The sequence below is a fragment of the Fundulus heteroclitus genome, chromosome 7 (genome assembly GCF_011125445.2).
Source record: "Fundulus heteroclitus isolate FHET01 chromosome 7, MU-UCD_Fhet_4.1, whole genome shotgun sequence".
NCBI lineage: Eukaryota > Metazoa > Chordata > Actinopteri > Cyprinodontiformes > Fundulidae > Fundulus > Fundulus heteroclitus.
Genome location: NC_046367.1, coordinates 18,324,612 through 18,349,021, shown reverse-complemented (window position 1 = coordinate 18,349,021; position 24,410 = coordinate 18,324,612). Strand labels below are relative to the sequence as shown.

The 24,410-nt window shown below is 41.3% G+C and overlaps 1 protein-coding gene across 1 annotated transcript; it reads right to left on the bottom strand.

The window, feature by feature from the left end:
* Positions 1-4,343: 4,343 nt before the first annotated feature.
* Positions 4,344-20,747, bottom strand: tspan7b (tetraspanin 7b). Its single transcript, XM_012864421.3, has 8 exons — positions 20,413-20,747; positions 9,453-9,641; positions 9,148-9,222; positions 8,933-9,028; positions 6,051-6,206; positions 5,103-5,186; positions 4,889-4,974; positions 4,344-4,800 (listed from the first exon to the last, which is right to left on the bottom strand). The coding sequence occupies exons 1-7, from the start codon at positions 20,476-20,478 to the stop codon at positions 4,906-4,908; spliced, it is 735 nt and encodes a 244-aa protein (XP_012719875.1). The 5' UTR covers positions 20,479-20,747; the 3' UTR covers positions 4,344-4,800; positions 4,889-4,905.
* Positions 20,748-24,410: the final 3,663 nt, after the last annotated feature.

The following is a 24,410-nucleotide window of genomic DNA, read 5'->3' as shown; positions in this document are numbered from 1 at the left end:
ATGCTTACATGCAGCTGTTTGAACTGATAATGTTGGAATCTGCAGCTGGTTGGATGTGGCCCCAAAAGACTCTGCCCACTTGTGTGAAATCTAAAAATCTTCTTCTTAAATCGTCTGCTCCTCTGAGCTGTTTTGAACGTCGATATACCCAATGATAGCTACCTGCTGCTGCCAAATGTGACCAGCAGTGAGCTATAAGGCTCTTTAAGTAAATCATTCCATCTATTAGATGAATGTCCATATAGTTCAGCCTGTATGATTAGCTCTGACAGTGGTCGGATAAAGGAAATCCACAACAGATTCAAACTTGTGACAAATGGAACATTTCTGGTGTTAAAAGTCACTGAAGTTGTTTGTTCCACCCTGGAAGAATTTAAAGGTCAAGCTTAATATGAAATTCATGCATTAGGTAGCACTGAAAGTAGCTGGGGGCACATTTTGTGGGCATCTTTATTTGATGATGTGCACCAGTTACCCCTGCAGCAGAATCCCTTCACAACACGATGCCACCAAAACGTCGCAGATGGGATTTTAAGTAAGTTAGGCAACAAGAAGGAAAGATTGTCATTGTGGTTAAACGCAAATTTAATTTCAATAGAGCACAGGGCATACGTTCAAAACTAAAAGTCTTTTTCTTTTGAGTGTCCTTACACTCTGCAATGCGTTGTCAGCTTCTTCCCAGCTTCAGTCAGATATTCACTTTTCCTTTCATTCTGCAGGGTAATTCTCACATTTAGCACCAAAACAGGTTCAGGGACAGGGAAGCAGACTAGTTTTTCCCGTATGAATGCGATGGGTGGACCCATACATGGTGCTCATGCTCGAGTATAATTGAACAGATGAAGATGTTCTGTAAATTATACCCAAAGGTGATCCAGAACTGTGGAGGTCTGCATTTCCCTTCCTGATATCTTGCGTGATGACCTTTGATTTTCCTCTAGTGTGACACAAGAAGCAGTTTTGTTTGATCTGTTGCCTTAAAATGCATCCAAAAATGAGACGTCTTTAATTCCAAAGGTTACAAAGTAATCTATCATGCAGCTTGCGATTTAGGAATGTTTTGTGTTAAATGAAGGAAGATGGCTTGTTTTGGCAACGCCTAAAGGGAGATTTATTAATTAAAACCCTAGAAAGCACAAAAACACTGGAATCTGTGTCTTCCTAGTCACGATACTAAAGCAGAAATGAATGAAGACCAAAAACAGAAATCTGTTAGTCTGTATATTTATTGATAATAAGACCACTGATGGTGACTTAGTCAGTAGTAGACAGCACGGTGCGGTTCTTCTTGGGTCTCTAGTGACCCCTTGTGTAAGATGGATGGTATTACAGTTTAGTATTTACAGAACAAAAAAAAAAATTGGAGTAGAGAGGGCAGGAAAACATACATCCACATATCAAATGTACAGATCTCTAAAGGAAACCGCCACAATTAAATACTGTCAAAAAAAACCAACAACAATAAAAAAAAAATAGTCACAGCTGGAGCCACAACGTCTACCAAATGCTCGCACACGCTCACATCCACCATGAAAGGGAAAGAGAGACTGAAAACATCTGGGCGAAGCTGTAAACTAAATGCCAACAAACCATAATAAGTTTAGAGCTAAGTGCATTATTCCTCAACTAAAACATCAGCAACAATTATTAGGTTGTTTTTTTTTCAGTGCAAGTTTTTCTTTTTTTTTTTTTTTTACAAACAATCAAACTAATACTGACTCTGAGCGCTTAATGCGGATCGAAAAAACCGTGACACAACAGTTATACTGATTAGCATGTTAGATTGTGAAACAACACGTCATATAAATTACATTTCCAATACATATCTACAGATGAGGATGATTATGATGATGGCAGCAGCAGGTCGATGCACTTCACAGAATAACCGTAAATCGTAGATGTTCGGCGAGTGATTCCCACTGATCTCCGTTTGCGACAGACTGCTGTGCTGAATACTTCAACAGAAGAAAATGACTCAAGATCCTGATCGTTTGAGGTCGAGAAAAATTGTCAATAACGGCTTAAGTGTAAACACACACAAAAAAAAAAAACATAAAGAAAAGCTTACTAAGGACGTGAAACCATTCTTGGATCATCAAGTGGCATCCTAAGCTAAATCTCTCTCAACATGCTACTCATCCTACCAACAACACCAGAGTCTCTTCCTAAAAACAACTACAGATGCATAAACATGCTCAGATCCAAACAGTGAGAGTCTTAGATGTTGTTCTTTCTTTTTATCTGAAAGAATCATATACAGGTGCCTGTGCAAGGAGACTATGCAAAAAAACAAAAACAAACAACTAAACAAATAAAAAATAAAAAAATGTAGCTGAATCATAATATTCAATCAGAGCCTGAAAAGACCCGGTCACATCTTTATCTAAACTTGCATGGACCATGGAAGAAAATTTACACATTTCTGTTTCTTAAAGATTTCAGAACATCATGATTGAGTGAGAACTACCAAAACACGAATTTCTTGTAAGAGATAAAAAAGTGTAGTAGCCTTCTTTGAGCCAGCTGACCAGCAGTGTGCAGCCACAAGTGGAGGAGGGTTACTGCTTTTCTGCTCTATGACCCTATTCCCACCTGGCACTAACAGAGCTAGACACAGATAAGATAGTGCTCAAAACGTTTTGACAGAGGTTTACCACCAGACTCACTATGGACGTGGTCTATGGAGGAGGCCTTTGTATCTGCATTAGTTCAGCAGTCTGACCGCAGTCCATCCTGAGACACGGTGAGCTGAAGGGAGTCCATTCAATATGCAAAAGTATAACCTTGGCAAAGAAAAATACATTCTCCAAAAACAACTGCTGCTGGGTAATTTCAGAAAGTCTTTTATGAACTCGTTGGAATCTCTCTTCCATCTAAAACTCACAGTGGTTCACAGGACTGTAGATCATTTTTGGAGTTAATTGCAGGCTACCTGCTGCAATAGCTACACTGTAAATTTGTCCTGTCTCTCAAATATAAAGATGAACTGTTTACTAGTGTTGCACCGATACTGATACCAATATCGGACAGGGCCCCAATCCAGCACTAAAATGGTGGTATCGGTATCGGTGAGTACCAACAAATAGGGCACCGATACCATTTTGATGTTTGAACGCAGCCTTCTCTCTCCCAACAAGTATTATACATGTTATATAAGTTCATGAAAGTTGCACTATTTTGGCATTTGAGAGCCAAAACTCAGGGTTTAAAAGAGATTATTCAATTATTAATGTAATTTTACTGTCTTACTGTTGCACTACTATTATGCATGTTATAATTTCACAAATGTTGCACTATTCTGGCCTTTGAGAGCCAAAAGTTTATTCAACTATTGTCACCCATTCCAGGTAGGCAATAAAAAGTTCTACTACCCTAAGTAGTATGCAGTTCTTTATATACACACACACACATTAATTTTAAACAGATGGTATCGGTATCGGCCAATACTGCACAGCCAGGTTTCGGGTATCAATATCGGGGCCAAAAAATGGCATCGGCACAACACTACTGTTTACATAGCACTATGTGCACAACGAAAGTCTGCAGAAAAGCTCACAATAGCTGGTGAGCCATCAGGTAATTTTCCAGCTTTTAAGGGTTAAAATCTTTAGTGCCTGTGCGCTGACACTGAGCTCTGTGAAATCCTATATCATCTATTCGCCTTTATTTTGTCGCATTTTGCAAAAATTAAGCTGCAGAATCTTGCTCAACATTGCAACTGGGGTGAATCGTAAACGTTTCGATGTCTGAGAAACAGTTAAAGGGGCCAAATCCATGTGAGGTTTTACCAAAGCATCAGCAGATCAGTTGCATGTCTTGTTAATGGCTCAGCTGACAGGTCACTGAATGACGTACCTGTGTGTTCCTTTAGATTAAAGGTGGGTAACTCAGCTCTGATTACTCAGGATGGACTTTAATGCCAGGTGCAAATTGTCAGCACGGTCTACTTTTATCTGAATCAGCCATGTTAATGCTTACCGGAAAGGACTCTGGTCACTGCCGCGTTTTCTCTGGCGTCTCATTAAAAAGACTTCAAACCATAGTTACAAGTCTGGATATTGTAACTTTATAAAACTCTGGTATGACTAAATGCAGGTTCAACAGCTTAAGTCTAATTTAGAGAAAGATGTTGTGGCCAGCTCCTAAAACACTGATTAATTCATTTGTACATGCAAATAGCAGTTTTCACCTATACAAAGGCTAAAAATGCCTTTTTTTCACAGTGGGAATTTTAAATGAATAAATCAAATTCATTAACTTATTAGGCTTTCCTAATGTTTATATTATGGGCAAAAAAATATATATGTTTTAATATCATGGTTAAAAATACTCCAAAGCAGTTCTCCCTTTCCCCACCTTTATCAGCCCAAACTCTCCTCCTTAGTGCACATAATCAAGTAAGAAAAGACTACAACCCTAGGAATACACAGTGATGAGCAATAACAAATGGAAAACTAAAGCTATCAATGGAAGGGTTACTTTCAGGTTTTTAAGTAATGCCCTTCTGAGGCTGTCCGCTCTGCTCCCCCTGCCTGCTGTGGGCTGCACCGATCAGAGATGACCCCAAACGAGCAACTTCTACGTCAAGCATCGATGTGGTGCGTGGTACAGAAAGCTTTGATGCAAACCGCAGCGAGTCGAGGAATGGTGCTTTACAATAAGTTACATTAAGATATTACACTGAGATCACAGGCAGAGAGACGGGCGGAGGCAACTTCCGATTCAGACGTGTGATGGGAGTTTGGGGAATTTACTTCAGTCTCGTGGCAAGACGCTTTGTCTCTTCTTCTCTCCATCTCCCTGGTAAGATAAAGAACGTTTTAGTGGTGGAATGATTTAAAAAAAAAAAAAAAAAACTTTTTTTTGTATAGATTTGTGTTTACCTCACCTGCCACTTCACATTAGCTAGACCATCTCATACTGATTGGCTGTGATGATCCTGGACAGGCAGCAGGCCAGCAACATGCCAATCAGCTGAAATGCACAACCACACACACACACACACACAAACACGCACAGACAGGCAGACAGAGCTTTAACAATCTGCTCCCATCAGAAATGTGAACAAACCATTATGAAACAGACTTTTCTTTAACCCGTACCTGCGAGAAGGCGATCCCAAACGTCACTCCTGCGATAATGGCCATGTTGGTTTCCATGAACGAAGTGACCAGCTCAAAGCAGCCCTGAAACAAAAAGGGGGCGTGTCAGTAGTTTTACTGCACTGTACTTTTTTACTTTTACTTTAGTAATATTATTACTCAGGTATTGCTACTCTTACTTGAGTAAAATGTCTGGCTGCTCTACCTGCTGTGAGTAACTTTGTGAATAAAGAACATACTTGTTTTAACCAAAAATGCACCAGAGAGACAAAAACCCAGAGTTTATCTTAAAGTGAGACTTCTTATTTGTACACAAGCTTTGTTATTTTAATGTTCTTTTCTATCTGCTGAGCTCATTGAGCCATTTGGAGGTCAAATGAACGTACAGTAAACAATAGATGTTGTCACCGGAAGTACTTTTCACTGTTCTAACATACTGTATATACATTATCTGCTGTAAATATTGCTTTCAAGTTTGAAAATGATTTAGAAAAGTGTTTCTTTTGTCTTTACTATATCTTTTGTCTTTAAAATACCAGAATTTGCATGTAACCTTATATTTTTGTCTGTCCAATTACATAATTTTTAAATACAAAATAATCAGCTGTTATGCGTAGTTACTCAGTACTCGAGTAGCCTTCTTACTGAATATTCTTTTACTCAAGTACTTTCTTGGCTGACAACGTTTTACTTTTACATGAGTAAAAACATGCTGAAGTAGTGCTACGCTTACTTGAGTACAATTTCTGGCTACTCTATCCACCTCTGGTCAGCAGAGGAAACAGGGACACGTTATACGTGCTAATTAAAGCAAGACATGGGATCGTTTCTGAGGCAGCTGTTGATGTGCCGAGAAGCCAGGGGTTCGATAAGAGGTCACCTAATAAAGTGATGAGGTTCGTTTAATGTGGACAAGCAGGAAAAAAAAGTGGAGCTATTAAAACCTACCTGGTGGTAGACCTTGCTTGGGGCCACAGTTGCATTGCGGAGATCGTCTGGGTTACAATCAGAGGAGTTAAAGCAGCAGCTGGGAGGGATACCATTGGAGGGGTAATACACGCTGGCAAACCAGCTGGTGTAGTTATAAACTCCACAGCAACGCAGCTAAAAAGCCAAAAACAAACACAAGAACACTTAGATCCTTAGAACTAAGCCAAGTCATGTTACTCTGCCTATCTATTTATTAACTAGGATTTACAAAATCCTAGTTAATAAATAGAATTTAGCCGAGTCTGCGCTACTTTCAATGGAACCTTTTGTATATCCGGATTTATTCCTTTGACGTCCATGTTTCTACAGAAGCCCTGAATGGACAAACCACACTTTGATTCTAAAGGGACTAAGGATTTTGGTAGTTTCTGTAACGTTAAGATAAAAAGAGGTATGGCTGTAATTAGGTTGGTGTCTTGGTGCGTTGGTTTCTGTGCTCAAAAGTTGGGGGGAAAAAAATCGAATGAAAGCCCCTCAAGATGGCTGCAGCATGCACAAAACGTAGTAAAAATTGCAGGCATAAACTGTTAATTTACACTTGTGGCCCTTCACGTTTCATTATACCAGTAGCACACACATATACCCAGACTGCATTGAGCCATGGAGCCCATATGAGGAGAAACTGGTTGGAAATAAAGGCCAGAAATGAGACGGTTCGAGTGTTATATGATAGGATAATTGCTTAAATAGGTCTGGAACCCTAATGGGCCTCAGATTTATTGTAATATTTCAACTAATTTTCTTAATGTCCGTAAGATACCCAGATAAGACCCACTAAGTGACATCTAGCTTGAACACAATCCACATGAACCCCTGTGCCCTAATCGATGTAGGAATGTTGTAGAAGCTATTAATGGACACATTATTTTAACATTTGTATGCATGATATGAGGAGAAAAACATTGTTTAGGACTTGTACAACTATGCAACTCTAGACTCATATCCAAACTCTCGGTACCTAAAAAATATGTAAATCTCAGCACAATACTATCAATGGTTTGGAAATGATTTCTTAGTCAGAACTCAGGGTGTCCTTGCTGATGTCTAAAATCTGATTTAATAAAGGGTCCCCCAAGGTTCAATTTTGGTGCCTATCATATTCACCATTTCTTTAATAGTGTTGAGACTAGACTTCACAAGGTCTAATCGCATTTTTATGCAGATTACACGGTTATTTAATCTATTGGTTCTCTAGCAATCAAGCTATTGATGATTCAAATAGTACTATTTGACTTCCAGGTCAAATAAATATTGAATAAAAATAAATCAAATCAAAGTTTTATGTCGTTTTCCAAATTACAACTAGAAATTCCAGGTCTAAAAGCGATCCTTCTCAGTATTAATTGTGCTAAATCTCTATTTAAAAGCTCTGCCGTCAAGTCTTAGCAGTACACATGTACGAAGTTATGCTAAAAAACTAAAAACAAATGAAACAATGAGGCGTAATGTAGTGACTTAATGAGGGCAAATAATAGATTTCTGAATAAGTTTAACAGATGTAGCTTTTATTTGAAACACAGCCAGAAGTGTTTTTGTAATTGGTCAGTTTTTCACAGGTCAGCTGAGTTTATTTAGCTTAGAAATGACAGAATCAGATGTTTAATTTGAGGCATGAACAGGTTGTTGTTTTTGAATCAGGGTCTGCAAACTGCCTTGGTTAATAAATCAAACGCACCCTTAAACAGGAGGACAATAGCCACTGATCATACCAGGGCTGCAATCTGCTTGCTCTGTGCTAGCATTAAAAAAAAAAAAACTAATTTAGAAGCAGCAGTGAGCATTACTGTAACATGAGCGTACGGTCAAACATTGCAGAAAGCCATACATACTGCAAGCACTGATACCATGACCAGTCCCTTGGAACACACTACGGTGACTCAAAGAGGAACACATTAATCATTTATTAAAATAATCTGAGCTCTCTGGCGTACTTTCACCCCTGATTGTAAGGGTGAAAGGTTGCTGAGGACTCGAGAACCTGGGCTTCATGTTGAAACATAAGTCTTTAGAGCATCAGTCTGAGTCAAGACTCGAATCTTTGTATGTGCAACGTACAGGACACTGAGGACCAGCCTCAGGAACAAGTCTGAGACCTTGAGTCCAGGTTGAGCCTGGAGTCTTTAGAGCAGAATCAGAAATGACATCTGAAGTCTTTGTGCAACTTAAAAGCTAGTCGGGCCTAAGTCTGAGAACTGAATACGTGACTTTCAATCTTCAGAGGGTAGTTCTAAGTCAAGTCTAAAATCTTTTGCGACTGAAGTACGACATGAGTCAACGTCTGAGACTTGAATCTTTAGAGCGTAATTCCACGTCAAGCCTGAAATCTTTGATTTGTTTTTTTTTTACTTAAGCAAAACCTGACTCTGAGTTGCAGAGAGTCCCACTCTGCACCCTTATTAAGAGTTTTCAAAGAATTGGAGTTTATTGCATGCTGGTCTGCCATGCTGCACTGCAAAACCAAAACTAAAAATAAGTCAAATTTTCTTGAAATTAATGTATTTGTCCTTGATTTGAGCACGTAAATAAGATGATTTGCCAATGGAATGAGATTTTTGCACTTAAAATAAGAACAACTCATCTCCATCATCTTATTTAGAGTGCAGAATGTCTAAATATCTTATTTCAGGGGTCAAAATACTCATTCCATTGGCAGATCATCAAGGACAAACACACTCATTTCAAGAAAATTTGACTTATTTTTAGTTCTGTTTTTGCAGTGTGCACATATGTGTGTGGTCAGGTGGCAGCCAGTGCAGCACTTCATTAGAAGTAACCAACCTTTTAAATTGTGGACAGTTTCCTTTAATGAGTCTGTAGCTCGGCTTTACGTTGTCACTCACCCTGTGCTGCAGGTTGTCCACAGCACGGCTCGCCTCGTCCTCAGCATTGTAGTTCAGGACTGCATCAGTGTAGGTCCTCCGAAAGGTTCCCTTTATCTACAGTATGCAACAGCACACACACACACACACATACACACATACACACACTTAATGCGATACATTGACACAGACTTGCGCAAGGTTTGTGCACAAAGCCGCGGAGAAGTAACTCTGACCTCGTGACGAAACACGAATCCTGAGATCCCCGCCACGAGCTCAGCCAGGAAGACCAGTGAGAGAAACATGGCGTACTACAGAGAGAGGAAAGAAAGCAGCAGATTTGCATTGATTTTATGAAGACCTTCAACCGAATATCATTTGCCTTTCGGTGCGCACACGCACTCAAACACACTCAAGCGCCTACTGAAGAACTCACATCCTCGTGCAAGACAGAGGTAAGCCATGATTACTTGGATCATGTGACCTGGGGTTAGTCAGTCAGCATCTGCAGCACTTCTCACACAAAAAAAAAGGTTCTTACCAGCTTCAGCATCCATGGGCTTCCTCTGCAGGTGGCAAAGCATCCAAACAGGCCAAAGACGATGATGACAGTCCCGGTGCCGATGAGGACATAGGGGGCGTTGGTCGAGTTGTCGGCTATCAGGGAGATGTAAGGGCCCAGCATCAACTTCCCCCAGACTCCCACTGCCAGCAGGATGGCTCCTGTTATCTAAACGGATGAAAGAGAGACGGCACAGGGAGCAGAATGAAAAGCAGAAAGGAGGCCTTAATCTCTGCACTTATTTCGACAGTTGTGCTTTTCGCACCGTGCAGAGAGGGAAAGATGAAGAAACGGGGATCAAGGTGGAACAAAAAGGAGAGCAATTATGGTAGGAGGAGGAGCCGGAAGATAGGAGACAAAAAAAATAAAAAATCACCAGGAGTACGAGGTGCCAATCACCTGCTCGGTGAATATGCCTACACTCACGAATGAGAACATCAAATCAAAGGGGCTCTTTGATCCGAGGCGAGACGCTTCCTCCTGTTGCGCCTCTTTTAGCATTTCAAATGAATGCGGCGGATAAAAGGGCGCGTTGTTCGAGGCAGATGAAGCAGCGTGTGTCTCAGCTGGGTTTGTCTCGCTGGCGCTGGAAACAAGAGTGGGGGGGGTTGAACGGCTGTGGATGATCCGACTCTGGCGAGGTCCGCCTCATCCTGCTCGCATTGTCTGCTAGAGAGGAGGCTGCTCAGCATCCAGTTGTGAGGCCTTCTAATGACAAAAGGACCACTCTATGCTCATCTACTCTGCACCTTTAAAAATTACATGAGGACTACACCGTCTTCCCTTCTCCTTTCTGTCCCTTTCCATCTGAAAAAGGGCCATCAGGAGATGAAAAGGCACAGAATTATTTCATGCCCTGTGGCTCCCCCCCACCCCCATCGCTCTGTATGTAGCTTCAGCTGGCTTTCTTCAAAATGAGCTGCTTTAGATTTTGCTGGGAACAATAAACATGTGGAAGAAGTCGCTTCTGAGAACAGCCGTTTTTGTCTTACACGCAAAACGTGGACGAAAACTAATAGAAATCCCTGTGGCGGCAGTATCATCATGTGGGGATGCTTTTCTTCAGCAGGGACGGGGAATTTGGTCAGAGTTCACGGGAAGATGGGTTTAAATGAAGGGCAATCCTGGAGGGAAGCATGTTGGAGGTTGGAAAGCACGCCACTAATTCCAGCAGAACGGTTTAGGTCAAAGCATTTCCATGTATTTGAATGGCCTAGTCAAAGTAAACTCAATTGAAGCTTTGCAGTAAGACCTGAAAAAGTCTGTTTCTTCGTATGTATGTATGTATGTATGTATGTATGTATGTATGTATGTATGTATGTATGTATGTATGTATGTATGTATATGGATTGATGCATGCGTGCATGTATGTATGCATGCATGCATGCATGCATGTATGCATGTATGTATATGTATGTATGTATGTATGTATGTATGCATGTATGCATGAATGCATGTATGTATGAATGCATGTATGTATGCATGCATGTATGCATGAATGCATGAATGCATGTATGTATGTATGTAGGGACTATTTCAGGGACTATCTGGTACCGCTCCACAGTAAAAGACCTTAATAAAGTGTTTTAATGCAAGGCAGATACTAATATAAGATTGCATAACGGGTATGGAGGAAAAAGAGAGCCATAATCATGCCTCAGTGTTGCTGTGGTTAACACGTTTTCCTAAAAAAAGGGCAAAAGTACTTTAAAAAGCCATACTTCACGTGGTCAACATTTTATTGTTTCCTTCAAACGGTTCAGAAGCCAAAACACATTCAGTAAATCTGCTGGTGTTACTATAACACCAGTGTTGCTTAATTAAAACGTATTACCTTTCAGTTTCAACGCTGTGCGTGTTTGGATTATTCACATGAAGGGATATTTGTTAAGGAAGCTAAAGCTGCGAAAAATGGGCATTATATTGACAAGTTGTGGGCAGTTGGATGCTGGGGCGAGAAAGCCCACACAGGATGTCGTCACACGCGGCTGAGATTTTTATTTCTGCTCTCAAACTGAAGGCTGGAGCTTCGTATTACACAACCACAATAAAAATGTCTATATTCAAGGACATTTTTTCCTCGTTGTCACAAATAAACCAAACAATTTTAGAGGGTGCCTTTATGTTTGCATCTTTGTGGTCATTCATATATTTGGGGAGCAAGATGCTCAAATGATGAGGGGGGAAAAAACGCCCACAAGCAAATGAGGAGATGGAAGAATCAGTTGACGGGACATGAGTCCATCAGTGATGGACTCATGAAGACATGATAAGTCCTGTTTAAAGCTTTTCACAAACCAAGCAGGCCCCGCATGGTTTGCTTCACAAGTAGGGCCTAAATGTAGCGGGACACAGCAAACGTATACAGATGTAAAACGTGGGCTTAAATGGCAAACACAAAGAACTTGACTGAGACTGGGGCGGGGGTTCACCTTCCAGCAGGAAACCTAGAAACACACTGCCAGACTTACAACGGGTCAGATCAAGGGGTCTCAATTGGCCCAGTCAAATTCCTGCCTTAAAAAAAAAAAAGTAAGTTCTGTGGCTGTTATAATGAGTAATGCCGTTACTTCTGGTAGAAAGATGCCAAATCACTGTGAGTCCTTGAGAAAAAAGTAAAATAAGCCCTGTGAGTGGCTAGCTAACAGCTAGAAAGACGTACGCTGACTTTGGCAATTTAAAACACCTCCGAATAAAATTGTTCTACATGACGTTGGCTGATGGGTTAAATCGGCTGATGCGTTACATTGATACGCTGCACGTCTGACTGGCCTGTTATCCTCCGCCACCTGGAAGGACGTACCTCATTTTTCAACAAACTCCTGTTGCATGAAATCTTTCTCCAACAGGTCAGGGAACTACTACTGACACTACTGTAGAACATCACTTCAACAAAGTCCAAAATTAACCTTCAGATCTAATTCAACACCTATGGCTAGACTAGGAAAAACATGTCTACAGACCCTCTGCCTCATCTCTCCACTTATTTAGCAAAAAGTTCAGTCTAGATGTGTAAAGATGGTAGAAACATACCCCAAAAGACCTGGAGCTGTAATTGTACATGGACCCCGGTTCTACTACATATGGAAAAGACATCTGAATTCTCAGAACAATTTTCAGACTTTAATTTTTCTTTAAACAGCTACCACCAAGTCTCCTTTTTTGCTCCACTCTACAACTGTCTGCTGCGTTGATCAATCACAGAAAACCCCGATGAAAACAGTCAATTTAGTGTTTGCACCACAAGAACTAGTGAAACAGTTTGCGAGGCATTGTACATACATGGCCAGATATACTGCATGTTATTTGTAGCCATCTGGTAAGCGCCTGACAATAATTAGGGCTGGACGATAATTCAATAACGATATATATATATATATATATCGATCGATAGATGTATATCGATGGTAGAAAAAAAAGGGTCAATAAAAAGTCAAATAGATAAATTGTTTTCCTTCCTTTTGCATTCTAGCCTATCATGTAGGTTAATATTACACTCATTATATCCTCCCAACCAATCACAAACGCAGACCCCTGAAAGCTCCACCCCTCCAAGCTCTGCCCCCTTCTAAGAGTTTACAGAGCATGGGTTCTTTCTAATTTTTTAAAAACTTGCAGTTTTGGTAAAAAGTTAGTTATATAAAGGATTGAGTTTGAATTCAGTGTTTGCGTTTTTTATATATAAAAATGGGTCGCAAAGCAGCAGCATAAAACGGCCAGTGCTGCACTTAAAATAAGCTTACATGTTTTGAATTTGTTAATAATTATCTTTTTAAATCTGCCCATTTGGATGTTGCTTTTTTTCTCATTACTGCAAACATTTCATTCTAATCTAACATTCAAAAGATAATAGCCTATTATTATTCTCAGAAATAAATGACCGAACCTCCAAACAAAAGCAAGTATCTAATGCGCTTTTAAGTACGTCATCCACTCCACTCAGCTGCAGATGCCCCCCCCCCCCATAAACTAAAGGACTTCAGGTCGACGATTTAACTTGCAAGTAGAATTATTATTATTTCTATCAACAGTGATTGTAACAGGTCAGCGCTCTCTGCCATGTCAGTCAGGATTCCCTTCGGGTCTCTAATCATGGCGTAATGATCCTGTCCTCCAAACAGCGGCTGCTACATACAAACAAACAGTTTGGTGTCACTGCTTGAGCTTAACTCTCAACAGCACTGAGGGTTTCAAGTCTGCCGAGTGTTGGTTGTGAGGAGGAGGGGGGGGGGGGGGGGCTGAATTCCAAGCACCCCAATATGCTCCTTCTTCCCCCTTTTTGAGCCCCACAGCCCCTTGTCCCCTCTCGACACCCCCCCCCCCCCCACCCACCCACCCACCAACACGTTTTGTTTGAAATTCAACGCCGACCACCATGGTTACGCCACAGAGTTTAAAACAGGTCACCCCCCCTCCCTCTCTTTCCCTTTCCATTCGCATCGTCCTGAGCCTAATAAAGAAACAGAAGGTGCGACGGCGAAATATGCTCCCACAGGACGAGGAGCAGACTCCAACACCTGCTCGGCATTCGCGCGCCTCCTGTCCCCCCGGGTGTATTTAAAGAACGGTGACACTTCTTCACTTGAGACTTCTTTTTAGCCTCGGCAAGCTTCAAGGCAGTGAAGCCTGGACGTCTCTCCTATTTCGACCAGATCTTCAGCCCTCCGGGGGCTTGCCGAGACCCCCCCCCCCCCCACCGATCCCCCCGGCTGCCTGAAACCTGAGGCTTCAGATGCTAGAGAGTGCCTACAGACCACCCAATCCAGACTAAATATAAAAAGGTCGCGTCTGTGACAGAGGTCCATGTTCATGCTCTGTCCCTCAGTGCTGCAGGACCTGTTTGACTTGAATGTTGTAATTAGCATTCCTGTAACATTTAAACCCTAATCAGATCTGGCAAAACGCATTCATTGACGTTAGACTGCGTGGGCTTTACAGAGAGCGCGTGGGAAACGGAGTGATGAATTATTGACCACAGGTTTTTCGTGTCCTGGACGTTTGTGTTCATGACCAAGGGTTTCGCTTGGTGCCTAATCCAAGGTGCAGAACAAAACCTATCATGGCCCAACAGAAGCAGTGCTGTCCTCTGTGTCTGGATGTGTCTCTTAGCCAAAGAGGCAGACAGAAGGGAATCACGTACTGGTGTGGGTACAGTCGGACTCAAGAGTAATGAAAGCATCAGCCCATTTTAGACCCAAATAGGTACTTCCTCCTTGTGCCGGATGGATTCGGGTGTGATCGCTGGCAGGTTATTTTTCGGTTCATTATCTTGGAACTTTAAAACTTTTTTCTCCAACAGCTGTTTGAAACGCATGGGAGGTCCGTCTGGAGCAGGCGGGCTCCCGGTTATGGTGCCGCTCATTTGGCCAGCTAAGTGTTTCCAATCCTCGATCACTTATGGTCCTGGGTTTAGATATGAAGGCAAAATTGCAAGTTGCAGAGAAAAAAAACCAACAACTTAACAATACCTTGTAGGAACCTAACGCCAAAATAGACAAACCTTAGACAACAATGTGAATAAACCTTTAAACAAAAAGACATTTAATGCAAGGGGAACTTGAAAGGTTGATCAGCCCACTTTGACCTAGGAGAACCTTCTAGATTGAGTAAAAGGGTTTTCAAAAGACTTTTTCTAAGACTCTGGAATAACGGTGAGTTTCATTTAGAGTTTCCAACCTCCAAATCGAAAATTTCTACTGGAACGGCCTCTAAACTCAAAATTACGACCCAGAAAGTCGGTGCCACAGGACCAGACCTGCAACAACATTGAGTGCAACTTCCGACTGTTTTTAGCAGTTTTCTTTTATTTATGTAACATTTAGTTGTACAGGTACTACTTTTCAGTGTTCATAAGACGGGACGTTTCGGCGCTGCTTACATCCTCAAAATAACGTGTAGAACAGTGTTTTTTGTCTTAACAAAAGTGGCCATAGTGGCTTAACGAGCAATGAAAGATCGCCACCTATTGTTGTTTTATGTTTCGTGTTCAGTTGAACAGTTCAGCATGGCTTAAATAAAGTGAAAGATTTTGCAACACAATGTGTAAACGTCTTTGTACATTTAATAATGGCTTTTGTTTAAGCGTCCATGTTGTTACTTACCGTCGGACAAGAGAGAAACTGGAACGGGGAAAAAAGAGGAGGCGATCTAATCTGCGACTCGTTACTCTCAAACTCCGAGATAAATTGGCCGCAGCATAAACTCGTGTTGGCAGCGTGTTCTTCTGGTGGAGGAGTTAACACAAGGGACAAATCAGCCAATCAGAGGCAAACTTAGGGTAACGGGAGAGATATGTTACTCTACAAAGTCAACAATAAATGGTTTCCACTTGTTTTGTGTTACATAAAACTGGTTTAGAAAATATGAAAGACTTGGCTAAATCCCAAATAGGACAGTAATATATCCCCGCGGCCAAAATAACTCTCTCATGACTGAGGTCGTTTCCATATTCCACCATTTCAAATATTTAGCCATTCCCGTGAATAAAAGAAAGGATCTAAATTCAAGGTTTGACATCGACAATCATTTTTTTTAAAGTTAGGAATTGCAGATTATTTCAGAGCTTTCTAAATGTATAAATTCCTTATGTATTTGTCAGCATTTAGAAGAAAAAGTTTGAGCCTGACTCATCATGAATGGTAAAGTTTTGTATGATAGCAAAAACTCTATTTATGAACATGGTCCAGATGTAATGACTCAAGATGCAGGGAAAATAAAAGATGCCATAGTGCCGTACTGGTTTGCATTATACCGCAGGGTGTGTCTTATGCTTGGTTTCCCCTGCAGTAGAACAGCAGGATAGCTAGACGGTTGCAGATAAATCAGGAGCACGCTTTCCTCTCTGTCGTCTCAAAGCGTTACCATGCTACTCTAAACATCTACCAGGCACCAGAACCTCCCAAATCCTAACGCTTAATTTTTCCCATTTGGCTCAATTTCATTCTGAAAAACAAGCAAACTCTGTAAATATTTTATGGGTTTTCAAACTGCTGTTGAAAACCGGAGCAGTTTGATTGATGTACTAAGCAGCCCAACTCCGTCTGCCACGGATTTATGCGATTTTCACCGAGTTTTGGTTCAGCCGTCTCCTAATTGCTTATGGAAATGGCCTTTACATGGTTGGTTTGTTAAAACTGGGTGGCAAATATTTTTGGACAGTAATGATTGTAATGCAACACGGTCCTGGAGCATCAAGAACAGCCAATAGGGAAACTGCAGCTGCTGTATTACTTGTGCCGCTTTTCCATTGGCCGTTTTCGCCCCGCCTGACTCTTCTTGCCCCGCCCCCAGCGCTTCTCTACTCCACTCCTGTTGGTTTTCCAGACCCAGTATAGCCAGAAGGTGGTGAATATCTTCTGGGGGGTGGCTTTAGCCCCGCCTCCAGCCGTCGGTGCGGTCAGCTGCTAATAAGCATCCCTGTTTGACATTAACCCGTTGAAAACGGTAAAGAATAAAAATTTAAATATATCTTTAGAAATAAAATCATAAATAAAACAACAACAAAAATACTAAATGTTTTTGCATTATTGGATTTGGCTTGAATATTTTTTTTTAAGGATGAAACCACTGGAATAAATCTATGGATCACGCATCAGCCTGAACTAACTAATAAGGCTCAATATGTTGTATTTGGAACAACTAACTCGGGTGCCGATGCATAACAAGACGTCCGTGCAAGAAGAACGCAGTGAAAACAAAGTCTCACGCTCCCATTTGAGTTTATAGAAGGGAACATTTATGTGGTGATATATCCACCGAGGAGGAGAAAGCAAACCGGTACCTCACTGCCTGTCGTTCACCACGCAAATGGCAGAGAAACAGTCATTAGAGACATTAAAATTCCAGCAGAAATTAGTCAGAACTGGTTCTGACCAGAGCTGATACTCTGGTGTACACAAGCACACGTCAGCATTTAGATCTCACCGACGTTGTCACCAGAGGGCTCCTCTTTATGTTTACAAGTCACGTGGCATTTGTGCACATCCCTAGCTGTCTGCAAATCTGTGATGTATTGAAGGGCAAGTAAAAGCAATTTTACACAAACTGCAGCTACCGGCAAAAATTCTCTTTTCACTTAGCTCAGACGCAGAGAAAAAAAATAAGTTGCTGATGAGGCTAAGTCCTTAAACTGAACAAGATTTAATGATTTAAATAGATTTGTGGACAACAGGAGATGTTTTTTTAATTGATAAAGCATACGTATGGAGTAAAATTGGTAAGTACTTCAACTTCTCATCTCATTAGCAGCAACTGCAGTCGTCTCAGTGGTCTGGCTGTTTACCCCCTGCTCTGAGTACCTGTCCTAGCTCTTCAGTGTTTTACTCACTCTATCCTTTTTCTGTGCAGCCATTTGACATATCCCCCTCTTCTATTCAATGATACCCCATCAGAAACTGCATATTTCTATGACGTCATCTCCTATATATGGTACTCACTTCCTGTTTTAAGACATCTGGCTGCAAAAACCTTTTTTTTTTTTTTTTTTTTGCTGCCAAAAGGTGTGTTTTCAGAATGTATTACCTGTTTTAGAAGAATAAAAAAAAGTTTTACTGTTAATTATTTCTGTTTTACACTTGATTACTCCTTGATTTCTATGACTTTAATATGTTATTTGTCCTTTAAACCAGCAGGCTCTATAGATATTCTTTGTATTGCACTCGAGAATGGGACCGGGTTGGGGGGGGGGGGGGGGGGGGTAACCCGTTCAGGAGCAGGAAACCCCGGCAACCATCTACCAAGTGACACTCTTCAGCTCGTTCGGAGGGATCCCACGGTGCTACCAGGGTAAAAAAAAGGACATGCTGTCCCTACGGACAGTCCTGGGTTTGATCCAGGGTTTCCTTTTCAGTGGGACGTGCTTGTAAAACCTCGAAAGAGAGCAAACATCCTGATCAGATGCCCTAAAGCACCAAAGCTGACTCCTTTTGATGTTAAAAAGCAGCAGCTCTAATCTAAGCTCTGAAGAGCTCCATTATTTACCCATAGTTCTCTGTGAGGGAAACACTGCATCACTGCGCAGTAGTTGGAAACAGTCGGCAGGGAGAGGAATGTTGCCAACAGCCAATGGAAAGTAGAGGCTGGGATGCAACAAAGGCTACGGGCGTTTTTTTAATTTAATTTAATTTATTTATTTGAAACTAGTGATAAAAATGATAAGAAAATAAAATATGCACAACAGAGGAAATACTCTGTTATTAGAATTAGGTACAGTTGGAACAGAAAGCTGAAAATGCTCTTAAAAATGTAAAGGTTTTAGCAATTCATAAAGTAAAAATGAGTAATTTTTCCAGTGAATTAGTTGGGATTGCATCTTAAAGAATCAACATCTACAGATAAAAGATTTTCTGGTTTAAAATTAAGTTATTTATTGTGGATTCTAATTGTTTTTTCCGGTCCAAAGACAACAGTGTTGTCCTTTTAAAGGTAGAAGTAGAACAATTTTAGAATAAAGACATCATGGAAAGTCCTTTTAAATCCCAACAACAACCTCACATGAAAACAATAAATGCTCCACGGTGAGCATTTACAAAAAGAACAATGAACAGGCTATCCAAATCTAATAATAAAAAATTTAATCAAATATTTTAAGTCATACTTGATTTTAGGTGGGAGCAGAAAAGAAACAAAAAAAAGAAGCCTGCTTGATTTCTGGGAATATCTTCTGCTACCGACGTCAGCTGCTATGTCTGTCCTTTAAACGGTGGACCATGCAAGAGCTTCTAGAAGAGCTTGCAATGTTTAGCTGGATTGATCAGTGCTGTGCACTCCGTGATCCCTCAACAGGTGCAGCCGTGGAGCGCGTGATCTACCGGCCTTCTGGCCGGCGACGCTAAAATCTGCTGAAACCTCCCGTTCGTTTGAACTCCAAGGCTCTGCAGGAATCTGTGAGGAGTGGGAAAATCGTGCAGCGGGTCCCCAGAGCCCAGCTCCTTTTCTGGCTCAACTCTTTCTCCATCAGACGCTGGGACATTAGCTGCACAACAGTCAGGCAGACAAAGCGCTTCCATCTTTACTCCCAGGTCGACTATATGTACTCAAAGGGATTTCAGAACCTTTTCGTTGTCACTTTAATCGGGGAAAAAAAAGGGTGGGGGGTGGGATGCTTTTTATTACAATTTACAACTAGCACAATACTGTTACTGCATTGGTTCAACAAATCTCCTGTTTTTGTTCAAGCATCCTAATAATTTAAATGTATTTGTACTACAGAGCATCATGTTGTGCAGCCATGGCATTTTTATCTATCTATCTATCTATCTATCTATCTATCTATCTATCTATCTATCTATCTCTCTCTCTCTCTCTCTCTCTCTCTCTCTATATATATATATATATATATATATATATATATATATATATATATATATATATATATATATATAAATGCCACTCAAAGTGAAAGTAGGTTACAGGCCAGCAGCGCTGAGGCTGAATAAATAAAGCCCCCCCTAAGCATCTATGGCAGAAACCCTACAAAGCACAGGATGCGTTCAGAAAACAGGCCTCTCTCATCCAGGGCCTTTTATGCTGCTCTCCTGTAATGCTCCCCCCCTCTCCTCCACCTCCCTCTCTCCCACCATGATGCTCAGATGCGAGACAAGCGCACTGACGCCCAGCAGCCAGCAAATGTGCAACCTTAGACCCCCCCTCCGGTTACATAAGGAGCGACTGCGTTTAGAAATAAAGGCCAAAAAGCGCGTCCGCATTCGCCTCAGCCCGTCACGTTTTGTCAGTCAACAGCACGGATCCGTCGATGATGATGATGCTGCTGCTGCTGCTGTTGGCACCGAGCGGCCTTTCATCACGCACAACAAAAACACGGACAGCAGCAGCAGCGGAGGAGGAGGCGGCGGCGGAGCGGCAAGTGTCCACGTTTGTTGCAGGGGAAAGGGGGGTTAAACAAAAGCAACGGCAAAACGAGAAATCAGAGGATACGTACCCAGAACACGAAGGAGTAGACGATGAGGAGCGTTTTAAGGCAGGTGATGACAGGTTTGGTCTCCATGGCGGAGCTGTGTGTCAGACCGAGCCGCTGTGGCGATAATAACGGGGGGAGCGGAAAAAAACAGGCACGTCTCCGCGGCTGGTCGCGCTGCGCTGCGCTGTGCGCGGATGCGGCCGCACGGCGTCACTGTCCCCCTGCAGGTTGCGCTTTGGTTTCTGTGTACGGCGTTAAATCAAGCAGCTCTCCTCAGATAGATGCCGCGGAGACAAATAAATGACGTTCGCTGTTGAGGAAGCTTGGAGTTTGCTGAGCGGCGGAGGGACATATAGATCCTCGGCTTCAGTGAAAACACCCCCCTCCCCACATGCGCACTAGAGGGCTTCTATGCTAGAAAAAGGTTCATGGTTTATTCTTTTTTTTTTGCACGGGTTATGTAAAAATAAAACGTATATATCTCAGATTGCGCATTAGGGGCGATCAGTTTCAGGTGAATCTACGTGCGAATCCAAGCTCTAAAGAGGCCTCGCCAGCAAGAAAGCTTCCTTGGATGGGAAGCGAAACGCCTTTAGCGTCAGAATAGAAGTACAGTTGTTTTATTTTTTTAACCTGTCTTTGGATTGCGCATTAATGTGAACACATTTTGCATAAACACAATATAAACAAAACAGTTTGCACTGTCTACTCCCTGCAAAGTGTAAAATAAATAAATAAAATAAATGGAGATAAAATATAGTGGTATAGGAGGAAGTATATCGAGGGTAAAAAAAGCCATCAAGGGAAATGTATTTTAAGAAATCTAAGTGGGTTAAACTTGCACTAGGGTTATAAATATCAATTAGTGCAGTGTCAGATTAATCTGTATTGCAAAATACAAGATTTACTCTCAAACTCCTGTTGTTGAAGGCAGATAAAAAAAGCTACAACAACATGAGTTGTTTTTAAAGAATAAATTATGGATCAAAGTTAAGGGAAGCCTTAGACTCAGAAGAAACTCCAAATGAACACATGCATAAAGATTAAGACCTAAAATAAGACAGATAGACAGACAGACAGACAGACAGACAGACAGACAGATAGATAGATAGATAGATAGATAGATAGATAGATAGATAGATAGATAGATAGATACATAGATAGATAGATAATCCACCCCAAAAAAGCAAAAGGTTCCAGAATTTGCTTACTCAGACAGTTTTAAGTTAGAAAAGGTTTCTGAAAAACAGGCACCATTTCCTTCCTCTTTCCAATTATGTACCACTTTCAGTCAGTCAACTGCAAGAAATCCCAGCAAAATAGACTGAAATTAGTGGTTGTGATAAAATTAAAATTAAGTAAAAAAGTCAAGGGGCTGTGCGTGCTTTTCACACTGAAAGACAAAATTTTGACATATGCTAACAAAGAGATGCAAGTATAAAAGGCAGTCATAAAAATACAGAACATTATGTTATCACAGAACACGGCAATAAAATACATTAAAAAAACTCAAATATAAAACACGTGGCCTTCAGCTACCAATGTAGCACATAGTTGCAAATCATTACCTTGGAGGACAGTGAAAGTTGTCTGTTTGTTTCTGTATTTAGAAATACTTCCAGCCTGGAGGCGACTTGTCTGAGAGAACAGCTGAAGGAGTTCAGTGTAATTGATGGGATCAGATAAAATCACCAATTTTGAAAAAGAAAGCATGAACTCCACATTTTATTACTAAACAACCTTCTCAAGAATTGATGCCAAAAGTCTTTACTGACATTATAGAAATCAAACTCTTTTTATACATTTCTGACCAGTTGTCTGCACGTTTGCCCGCACGTTTAGACAATTTTTGGTGATGATCTCGAGTTTTTAAGTCTTTGGGGTTGGAAGGGTTCCTTGCCATCACCCTAATCTTGAGCTCCCTGCAACGATTCCCTATCAGAGTAGGGACAGTACTTTGGCTGGGCCGATTTCAAAGCAGTTGGAAGGATGCAGGATCTGCATGAAGTTTTAGGACAAACTGTATGTAATTATGAAAAAAAAAAGCTGAAGTCAAAGCAGGAAAAGTTTGGGTGAAACAAAGTTAAATAGTGTAGATGCGTGCAAAATAAGTAAAATCCAATTTCAGGATGCCGTGCCTTCCTTTTATCATTGCAGCTGCAAAGAAAATTAATGGAGCTGAAAGTGCTTATAGTGCAGTAATACAAAAGAAAAACTGGAAACAGTTACCAAAAAAAAAAGGCCACCTTTCTTTCATTTTACCATGCATCTGATGTTGTTTATTATGCAAATGTATTGGAGTTTTATTGGAGTTCTGTTCTTTGTCTCTCCCTAAAGATAAACTATGAACACACTTAACGTTATCAGACAAAACAAATCAATAGATGTCTGGATTTGTTTAGATGTGAGTATTTTAATGAATATTGCATGGCAAATTGATGAAAAGCTGCCGTTTAACATGCAAAACCTCAATGTGACCTGACGTCACTGGGCTAATTACGTTGCAGAGTTTTGAACAAACAAAAAAAAAAAAAATCTCATGGAAAGGTATACCATGAACTTCTAGTGTTGAACTTAAAAAAAAAAATCAGGTTTTCACTGCACAAAGTAGACTTAGACAACTTTATTGTCATTCTGTATGCACAAAGTGCGCACATAACAAAATTTCGTTGGCATACAGCTTGAAAGAAATCAGCTAATTGCAGCAAGTTTCAGAATAAAGTTGCAGCAGCGATTTGTGTAAACAATTGAAATGGCTTTAGCAGTACTAGCAGTTCAACAGTCTGATGGCAGCAGGGAAAAAGCTGTTGCAGAACCTGGTGGACCTGCAGCGGAAGCTGCGAAACCTCTTCCCAGAAGGCAGTAGGGAGAACAGTCCATGGTGGGGGTGTGAGGGGTCTCTGATGATGTTACGGGCTCGGGACACACATTGCTGTGATGAGATGTCCTTGATGGAGGGAAGAGGAGTCCTGATGATCCCTTCTACTGTCCTCACCACTCTCCTCACATTCTTCCAGTCGGAGGCACTGCAGCCTCCACACCACACAGAGAGACAGCTGGTCAGAATGCTCTCTATGGTGCTTCTGTAGAAGGTCTTGAGGATGGGCGGAATATTTTGCCATTCCGATGAAACACAGACAAAAAACTGGCAGTAAAACAAAATGTGCCCAGTTCCCTCCTTTATATCACTCTGCTCAGCTTAAACGGAGGTTAAATATTCAGCCTGGTATCAGGCTACAACAGTATGACTCAGTAGTGAAAGAGTCTGGGTGATCGAGTGGCCTGCATGCCTCCCAGACCCGTCACTTGCTGCTCCATTATCTATTTGACTCATCTGACTCATGCCCGTGGCTGCAAATGGCTCCTGGGATGCCCTATGAACTCCTCTGACCTGAGGGGTCTACATGGTTGGTTCACATCTGACCAGCAGCTCTCTATTGTGTTTGGCCCCACACTGTTCAGGCCCTTACAGAACAACAAGAATCTAGAATCTGTCCTTTGACCAACAGGAAGCCAGTGCAGCAATTTAAGGACCGGTGTGATCCGTTTTCCTGGTGACAGTCAGGTCAGTGGTACCATGTTGAATGAGCTGCAGAGACCTGCTTTAGTCTTTCAGAGACCTGCATAGATACTATGATGAGCTACTGAAAATAAAAGCATACACTAGCTTTTCTGGGTTCTGTTTGGAAAGGAAATTCTTTATGCTGGCAATGTTTTATCGTGGTGGTAAGCTGACTTCTGACTTATTTAGGTTGTTAAAGTTCAGGGCTGAGCCCATGATAAAGTTTTATGCTTGCTCCGTGGTCTGGAGCTTCATGGCGCTCAGCTGAGTTCTGATTTCCAAAAGTATGTTCGCATCGAAGGCGATCCAGGTGATTTTTCCAGCTTTTGGGCCACTTGACATTTTGAGGACCTTAATAGACAGAAAAGTTCATCTTTTTAAATTGGAGCGAGGTTTTGCTTCGCTTTGTCTGCCCAGTTTGTGCCGATCGCGTCTCTAGAAACATGTCCTTCGCATC

Coding starts and splice junctions, on each gene's coding strand:
- tspan7b (XM_012864421.3), bottom strand. CDS start 20,478: ATGGAGACCAAACCTGTCATCACCTGCCTTAAAACGCTCCTCATCGTC. Junction 9,642..20,412: donor TCTACTCCTTCGTGTTCTGG/GTACGTATCCTC, acceptor TCATCCGTTTAG/ATAACAGGAGCCATCCTGCT. Junction 6,207..8,932: donor TGGACAACCTGCAGCACAGG/GTGAGTGACAAC, acceptor TTGGCTTTTTAG/CTGCGTTGCTGTGGAGTTTA.